This window comes from Echinops telfairi, unplaced genomic scaffold (assembly GCF_000313985.2).
Source record: "Echinops telfairi isolate 266 unplaced genomic scaffold, ASM31398v2 ScPeMD7_5868;HRSCAF=6743_0, whole genome shotgun sequence".
Classification (NCBI taxonomy): domain Eukaryota; kingdom Metazoa; phylum Chordata; class Mammalia; order Afrosoricida; family Tenrecidae; genus Echinops; species Echinops telfairi.
The window spans coordinates 2,518,513-2,527,198 of record NW_022109767.1 but is presented as its reverse complement, the minus strand read 5'-3'; the positions used below and the strand labels follow the sequence as shown (position 1 = coordinate 2,527,198).

At 43.3% G+C, this 8,686-nt stretch overlaps 1 protein-coding gene across 1 annotated transcript in view; it reads right to left on the bottom strand.

The window, feature by feature from the left end:
* Positions 1–5,587: 5,587 nt before the first annotated feature.
* The window catches only part of RIPOR2 (RHO family interacting cell polarization regulator 2), a 310,774-nt gene continuing 307,675 nt past the window's right edge, over positions 5,588–8,686 (bottom strand). The window contains exon 23 of the mRNA XM_004712478.2: positions 5,588–7,292. Coding sequence (XP_004712535.2) covers positions 7,192–7,292 — 101 coding nt within the window. The 3' untranslated portion in view covers positions 5,588–7,191. The remainder of the gene's footprint in view (positions 7,293–8,686) is intronic.

Below are 8,686 nucleotides of genomic sequence, written 5' to 3'. Positions count from 1 at the left end.
CCCTCCCTGTTTTGCCACTCACACCACTGGTCCTATAGGGCTCATCCGTCCTGGATTCCCTGTATTTTCAGTTCCTATCTGTACCAGTGTACCACTTTGTTCTAATAACCTGGCATTCTGTGATGCTCACCTTCGCAATGAGATCACTGAAGTCAAAACGGATAAATAAGCAAAAGTGGTGAAGAAAGATGATGGTGCCCTGCTCTTAAAAGATATAGCAGCTTGGGTGTTCAAGGCCTGAAGTTAAACAAGGGACCATCTAGCAGGGAAGCAACAAAGCCCACTTGAAAGAAGCACACTGGCCTGTGTGATCACGAAGGTGTATACAGGATCAGGTATGGGGCATCAGAAGACCCCAAACAAACAAATATATTGATATAAATGAGTCGGAGTGGAGACCCAAAGCTCATCTTTACAATTGGGCATTCTCTCACAGAAGGGTCACAAAGAAGGAAGGAGTCGGCCAGAGTGCAGCATAGCCCTGAGGGAAGATACACCATTCCTCCAGTTCTTTAATACACCGCCCCCCGCCCCCCACCACTATCATGACCCGAGCTCGAGTGGATCATGTACACTGGTACAGATAAGAGCTCTTGACACGTGGAATCCAGGACAGCAAACCCCTAAGGAACAGTAATGGGAGCAGCGGTACCATGAGGGTAGTGGAAGGTGGTGCGAGAAAAGGGGAACTGATTGCAGTGATTGTAGAACCCCTCCCACCCATCTCCCATCCCAGAGGGGACAAATAACAGAAACACGGGTGAAATGAGACAGCGGATGGTGTAAGATAAGAAAATAAGAATTTATCATTTATCAGGGGTTCATGAGTGTGGGAGGTGGGGCAGGGAGGGATAAAAGAGGATGATCCAAGGGCTCAAGCAGAAAGAAAATGTTTTGAAACGATGATGGCAACATATGTTCAAATGACGTTGACACAATTGATGTCTGGATTCTTATAAGAGCGGTAAGAGCCCCCAATAAAATGATTTATTAATAAAACAAACACATTTTCTGAAAAAAAAATGCACACCAGATTTCAGACTTCAAGTATAAAGAAAAGAATGTAAGATATCTCAATAATTTTTATAGTGATGGCCTGTTCAGAGGATATTTTGGTACTATTAGGTTAAATACAATATATTATTAAAATTCTATTCTTTTTACTTAAAAAAAAATGTGTCTACTAGGAGAACAAGAGCCTGAGGCTTCCTCCCAGCCTCTGCTCTGGTTCTCTGTGCCTGGAATGCCCTTCCCAGACTCCCACATGACTCAGCCCGCTAGTTGCTCTGGTCAGCCCTCAAATGTAATTTTCAAGGTGTGACCTGCCCTGACCAATCTATAAGCGTGTGACCTCTGCACTTATCATCTTCCTTAGCCTTGTGCAGTCATTATTCTCCTTCCCTGACTTATAGTCCCTCATGCACCGCTTACCTAGCCCCCTCCCCTGCACACACACACAACTCCCATCAAGATAGCATCTCCGTGATACCAGGTGGTTTTCTTTTCATCTCACGCATCTGTTTAATCTTCCCTGCTGAGTTTCCAGGGTTGAGAACAGCCTCTGTAGTATGCCTTGGTCTTAGTAAGTCTGCAATAAACACGTGTTGAATAAATGCCAGGTTAGAGATCCGGTATTTAGCAAATAACTATAGTTCCCTGCATAGAATATAAGTAGAACTTTCTCCTTGTGTTTTCTTCTGAGTTTGGGTTTACAGTTTTGCTTTATAACATAAAGTAACTAAGGCATTTATGTTGAACAACCAGGAGCTCATCTTATAGGGGGAAATGTTTTTCCTGTTGATTCAGTAAAAGCAATTGCTGGTATTCAATGAGTCACTCATCAGAGTTTGGGGTATTGAGGGTACCTGTGTGATGGTACCAGTAGAATCAGGCTGGGAGCACACCCAAACATAGATGAGAGTTATTTTTGCCCCCAAGGAGCTTACAGTCTGCGTATAGATATCCAACCCCCAAATATAGCTCCTCCCTCCTTCAGTCCCAGTTTGCTTTACAGCAAACCTGAGAAATATTACTATCTCCTGCAATGCAGTGCATTATTTGATACGGCTCTTGAAACCTTAGTTTTGCTAACTACCACCAAATAGCTTTTTCCCAATGACTCTGGGTAAGAGACAGTGGTGGAACATGGTCATAGGATTATATATTCCCATTGTGAGTGATTGTTAATAGGGCTGATTTTTATTGTAAAAAATTTTTTCCAGATCATTTTATGGGGGGCTCTTTTAACAATCCATACAACAATTGTATCAAGCATATTTGTATATATGTTGCCATCATTATTTTCTAAATATGAGCGTTCTATTTGAGGCCTTGGTATCAGCTCCTCTCTTTTCCCTCTTTTCCCCCTTCCCACCCTTGTGATCCCTTGATAAATTAGAAATTATTATTTTTATATATTGTTTTCCTGTTTTTAGTTTTTTGAGGGGTTCTATTTTATTTTTATTAGGGGATCATACAACTCACCACAATCCATACATACATCAGTTGTGTAAAGCACATTTGTACATTCATTGCCCTCATCATTCTCAAAACATTTGCTCTCCACCTAAGCCCCTGGCATCAGCTTCTCATTGTTTCCCCTCCCTCCCCGTGCCCCCTCCTTCATGAACCCTTAATAATGCATAAAGTATTATTTTGTCATATCTTGCACTGTCCGACGTGTCCTTTCAGCCACTTTTCTGTTGTCCGTCCCCCAGGGAGGAGCTTATATGTAGATCCTTGTAATTTGTTCCCCCTGTCCACCTCACCCTCCCTCCATCCTCCCGGTATCACCACTCTCACCACTGGTCCTGAAGGGATCATCTGCCCTGAATTCATTGTGTTTCCAGTTCCTATCTGTACCAGTGTATATCCTCTGGTCTAGCCAGATTTGTAGGGTAGAATTGGGATCATTATAGTGGGGGGGCGGGAGAAAGCAATAAAGAACTAGAGGAAAGTTGTATGTTTCATCGTTGCTACACTGCACCCTGACTGGCTCGTCTCTTCCCCACGACCCTTCTGTAAGGGGATGTCCAATTGCCTACAGATGGACTTTGGGTCTCCACCCCCCCCCCCCATTTTTGTTCTGCTGATGCCGGATACCTGATTCCTTTGACACCTCGTGATTGCACAGGCTGGGGTGCTTCTTCCATGTGGGCTTTGTTGCTTCTGAGCTACATGGCCACTTGTTTATTTTCAAGCCTTTAAGACCCCAGATGCTATATCTTTTGATAGCCGGGCTCCATCAGCTTTCTTCACCACATTTGCTTATGCACCAGTTTTGTCTTCAGCAGTTGTGTCGGGAAGGTGAGCATCATGGAATGTCAGTTTAATAGAACAAAGTGTTCTTGCACTGAGGGAGTACTTGAGTGGAGGCCCAATTTCCATCTGTACCTTAATACTAAACCTATACATATATGCACATAGATCTATTTCCACATCCTCATATATATATTTACATATGTACATGCCTTTATTTAGCCCTCTATAAATGCCCTTTGCCTACTAGCTCTTTCCTCTATTTCCTTTGACCTTCCTCTTGTCCCACTATCATACTCAGCCTTCATTTGGGTTTCAGTAATTCCTCTTGGTTACATTTCCCTTGGTCATGCCCTACCAGGCCTCCTACACCCTCCTCACCACTGATTTGGATCACTTGTTGTTCCCTTGTCTCTGGGTTTGTTACCACCATGACCTTTCCCCCACCTCCCCCTCTCCCTTGTCCCCCTGGAATTGTCGGTCCCATTGATTTCTCCTCCAGATTGTTCATCCAGCCAGCCTATCTTATTTAGACAGACCTGCAGAGATAATAACATGCACAAAACCAAGCGACAAAATAAAGCAAAACAACAGCAACAACAAGCCAATGACACACAAAAAATAACAAAAACAACAAAAGAAAAGCCTGTAGCTAGTTCAAGGACTGTTTGATGGCCGTTAGGAATGTTTTCCAGTCGAGTCTGAAGGGGTGCCAAGACTGGCCCCAGAGTCTATTTTTGGTATTCCCTGGGGACTTTGTTGCTCTGTTCCCCTTGCTGTTCTGTTCACACCCTTGCCTCAGTGTGGTGGGGTCAGATCGGGCACAATTCCCACACTGTGTCTCCAGTGTTGTCGCCTGCAGGGCTATGGGTCAGTGAGGGGTGTCGTGTCTCATAGTGGGGCCGGCCATGTGGTCTTCTCGGTGGGTTGGCTGCTCTGAGCGGGAATATCGTCCTCAAGGCTTGGTGTATTTTCATATCTTACACCCTCCCCTGTCTCCCTTCCTCCATGGTTTCTTCTCCCCTCCTCTCCCCACCTTCCCCCTACCCTACTGGTATCATTACTCCCATTTCTGTTCCTGAGGGGTTTATCCGACCCAGAATCTGTGTGTCATGAGCTTTTATCTGTACCTGTTTACATATTCCAGCCTAACCCGCAGTGATGGGCAGGATTGGGGTCATGATAGTGGGGGGTGAGGAAGCCTCAAGGAACCAGGGGAATATGGTGAGTTTCATTGGTGCTGTGATTGGAACTCTAATAAGAGGAATGGTACATTTTGCCATCTTGCTGGGTATAAACGGAAGAGAGGAAGCCCTTTAGTCCCACGAAGACTTCACAGCTTCGGAAACCCAGAGACTGCCAGCAGCTGTACCTGGGTCAGAATGGACTCTGTGGCAGTGAGCTTGGTTCTGAGTTTTTGGGCCGGCTATAAGACAAGCCATCTCAGCAGCAAAAGATGGGATCTCAATGCCATTAAGATCAATGAACCAGGAGTAGAGCATGTCCTTTAGACCCCAAGGTTCCTGTATGTTAAACTTTCTTGATCCAGGGACAGAAAGCTGTGACACCAGAGAAGAGGCAGGGGAATGGCAAAGCAATGGTAGCAGCAGAGCCAAGAGCCAGAGTCTAACAGAACAGAGCTGAGGGCCTGGGCGGGAGGCTTGTTTGCTGAGCCGGATGCCTCAGGCACTTAAAGTTTGCTGACCCAGGACCTTGAGCTGAGCACCTTTGGCTGAAGCTTACACTGGATTGGAGTTCCCTTTGGGCATTTACTGAGCAGGGCAGAAGGTAGACCCAGGTGTCAAACCAGAAAGAAACTTGCCTTTGGATCTGGCAGAGAAAAAGCAGTCCTGACCAAAGAACTGTGTCCTGAGCAATGCTGACCCCGAATTAACTTGTGAACTTCTCTAAAAAACCCTGTAATTGTGAGTATGCTCCGTGTGAGTTGTATGGCCTTGCGCGGAATTCTTTCATCAAGGACAGAGTGCTTGGGTTGTGTCAGGATTGGCAAAGGAGGAAAGAGGGTTTATTTCATGTCTGATTTCTGCCTCATGGGCTGACACTGATAATCTTGATTTGTCTTCCCTTGAGAAATTGAGAAGGGAAGACAGATTGTGAAGGATCAATGTTGGGTACCTTGTTTCCTCTCCCCCCTTATGGAGTTAGAGAGTGAAACACTGACTCCACTCCCCTTTCCCTAGTCCCATGTGTAGATACAAATATGTCATGACAAGAACAAACTCAAATTAGGAATGAAGTATCGTGTGTTGTATAAATGCCAACTCAGGAAAGAAAGGCATATTCAAAATGCAGATTCATTACACAAGACTAGTAATTCAAAAATAATTTTTATTTTAACGTACATGATTGAGAGAGTGATGAATAGAAATGCCACATAACTAAAAGCACCCCCACCGAAACAAAAAATAAAATGCAGACATGAATACAAAAGATATATAATTATTAATCATGCAATATTCAAAGTACTTTTTAAAAGGAACAAAGAAAAAGCCCCCCCTATAACATCGGTAACGTGACACCTGAAAAAAGAACTATTTCAACCATTTAACAGTGCTGTAGACTGTACAAGGTACTCTTAAAATTATGATAAGCATGTTTACTATTTATAAATGTACAATTATGTACAAGAAAACTTCACAGTTGAAACATACATTTGCCAAGAAGCCTGACAAACCATTTTCACTTTGAAATGACAAAAATGTTTTTTTCCCCAGAAGTTGTGTTAAAATGTAAATATTAAAAATGACAACTAGATGATACTTTTTACAAACACAGCCACAGTACATTTGATATTCCACAGGCTTTTTTTTTTGTTGTTGTTGTTGTTGTTAAAGTCCACAGTTTTAATTACACCCACGACAGATGCTCTTTCTACCTTGGCATACCCCACCCTGCATACATTTAAAAGGAAGGAAAGTGACTGAATAAGAGTCACTGAATGGTTTGGGACTTTATTGAATGGACTTCCTATCCTGCCACTTAAGCAATCATGGAGTCTGCTGTTTAAACATTTTGGCCAATAAATTCTCGCCATTGGTGGATTTCTCAGGGTTCGTATCAGCTTCAAGGCTGACTCCTTCCTGATGTCACGGACATTTTTGCAGAGGCCAGGGCCCCCTGCAGGTCTCTCCATTGCCACCCATCAGGATTCCTGCAACCTCTTATCAAAGAACAGGTTTTCTTTATCCACGACTTTGCATCTTGATTTTTCTTAGCAGCAAAATACCCCTAAGTAAGATTATCACTGAAAAAAGTCTCTCACAAACAAAACAAAACAAAGCTTAAAGCTTTGAGGTTTTGTTTCTTAAATTATTATTTAAAGACCATGCATGTAATCTTACTAAGGTACTTCTTTTCAATCATAATGAAAATTCCAGGATAGAGAAAAGAAGTTATAGAGTGCTTTAAAAACATGAACTGAAAAACAGCAAACTCTTAAAATGGGTCATTTTATCAGGCTTTGCAAGCAAGCTTTCATTGGAAGCAAGTATGCTTTGTGCTTTGTGTTTGAAGCAAAATGGGGACACTAAGGGGATCGATCACCTAACCCTGAGAACAAGACAGAGAAACTGCAAGGCTTAGGATGTATCACAGTGTCACGCGACTATGGAAGATCTGCCCCAAAGTACACAGATGGCTATTTTGAAATGTTACACACATTGGTTAAGATGGGCGCCTTTTCCATGTATTGTCAGAAAGAGTCTCTGATGGAATCAGTTGAATGATGCAGCGCCCCATGGTCTTGGTTAAAAGACAACAGGGAAGCACTGTGAAACTGGTCTTTGTATTCCGTCTAGCACACGTTACGAGAACTCTTCACGTTTCAAACACTCTCCCCTACACAACAGCACCATCCTGATGCCAACGGCCAGATAGCAAGACACTTAGCTGTGAGGCGGAGTTAACGGGTGATCAAAAGGCAGTGGCCACTTCAGTGCCATGATGACTTCCAACTTTCATGCCGTCTCGAGGAAACTTGTCCAGCTGTTCATAGGCTAGCCGTCCATCTTCTCCTGGGTAAAGATCACGGAGCATGAAGACCTTTTGGTCTTTGACTTTTTCAATTCATCATTCAGATAAAAACATATCTGCTATGATACTAAATGATGAGTCAGTGTCGAGAAAATAATACGGTCATTTAGGTACGGGTTGCCAAATTTTGCTATGTTAAATTTATAAACAATCAAAACCAGACCCCCTGTCATGCAGTTGATTCAGGCTCAGAGGCTACACAGGGTGTCCAAGGTTGAACCATTTTACAGGGCAGACAGCCTCATCTTTCTGCCGAGGAGCAGCCGGTAGGTGTGAACCGCCGACTCTGCGTCAACTGTGCCAGCAGGACCCGTTTATATAAGAAAGCGCTTTCTTGTTGGAGCCAACTTTGTGGTAACTGAGTAGCACATCATTCTTCCTATTTTCTACATAACATTTAGAACAACTCAGAACTTCAGCACCAGAGACCAAAAGAATGCCAATGTAGAAAAGAGAGTTGGAAGTTCTACAGTCATTTGATGGAGATTAATTCCACACACCAGATTTATTCCTGAGAAAGTAGAGGGCTTACATTTTAAGTGCTTTCAATATGACTGGCCCTTGACCTTGGTGCATTGAACCTTGATACAAATTTTAGGCTTAGATACACATTATATGTTGATACTTTTAAATGATCTTGGATATAGATTAAGCTCAGGCTTTCAAACCTCAGAGAAAGTGAACCTGACTTGTAAGTACATAGTGGAACTTTCTCTAGCAAATAATCAGCTCAGGTTGGTCAGTACCACTGTCTTTAAATAGGCAGGATGTGTTTGCAATTACTTGAATATTTTGTTCCGCTCTCCCCATTTAAAAATAATGCCCACCAGGAGAACATTTAAAACAATTGGGACAAGGATGGCAATAATGAACAACTTTGGGTGTGGAACCAGGAATTGAATATGTCATCGCATATCCAATCCCTGGTGAGTCCCGTGTTCAGCCAAGGCAGGGAAGCGCTGAACTGGTAGTGAGGGCGGGTGGGGCTGGGGTGACACCAAGAGGTGTCATGAAGCAGGGTGATGGTGAGTTTGGGAGATGCAGCTGGGTGTGCAGCGGGAGTGAAGGTTGAGGTATGTTCAGTAAGGTGATGCTGGAAGCATGAGTCCACGTGATGTCCACGGTGGACTTATGAATGTGCCTAACGAACATTTGACTCATATTCAGTGTTATTTTGGAACACTAAGGGATAAAGAATTCAACTTTATCACTCCCTGAGTACAGTTTTAGGGACTTAAGTAGTATCTAACCTTAAAACCGCCAAGAGGCTGATCCTTTAACAACAAAAACATATGCCGGCTGAGTTAGTTAATTGTGCCAACCTGGCCGATAATCACATGTGGGGCTAATTGAAAGGCGGAGGGATAAATGGGTG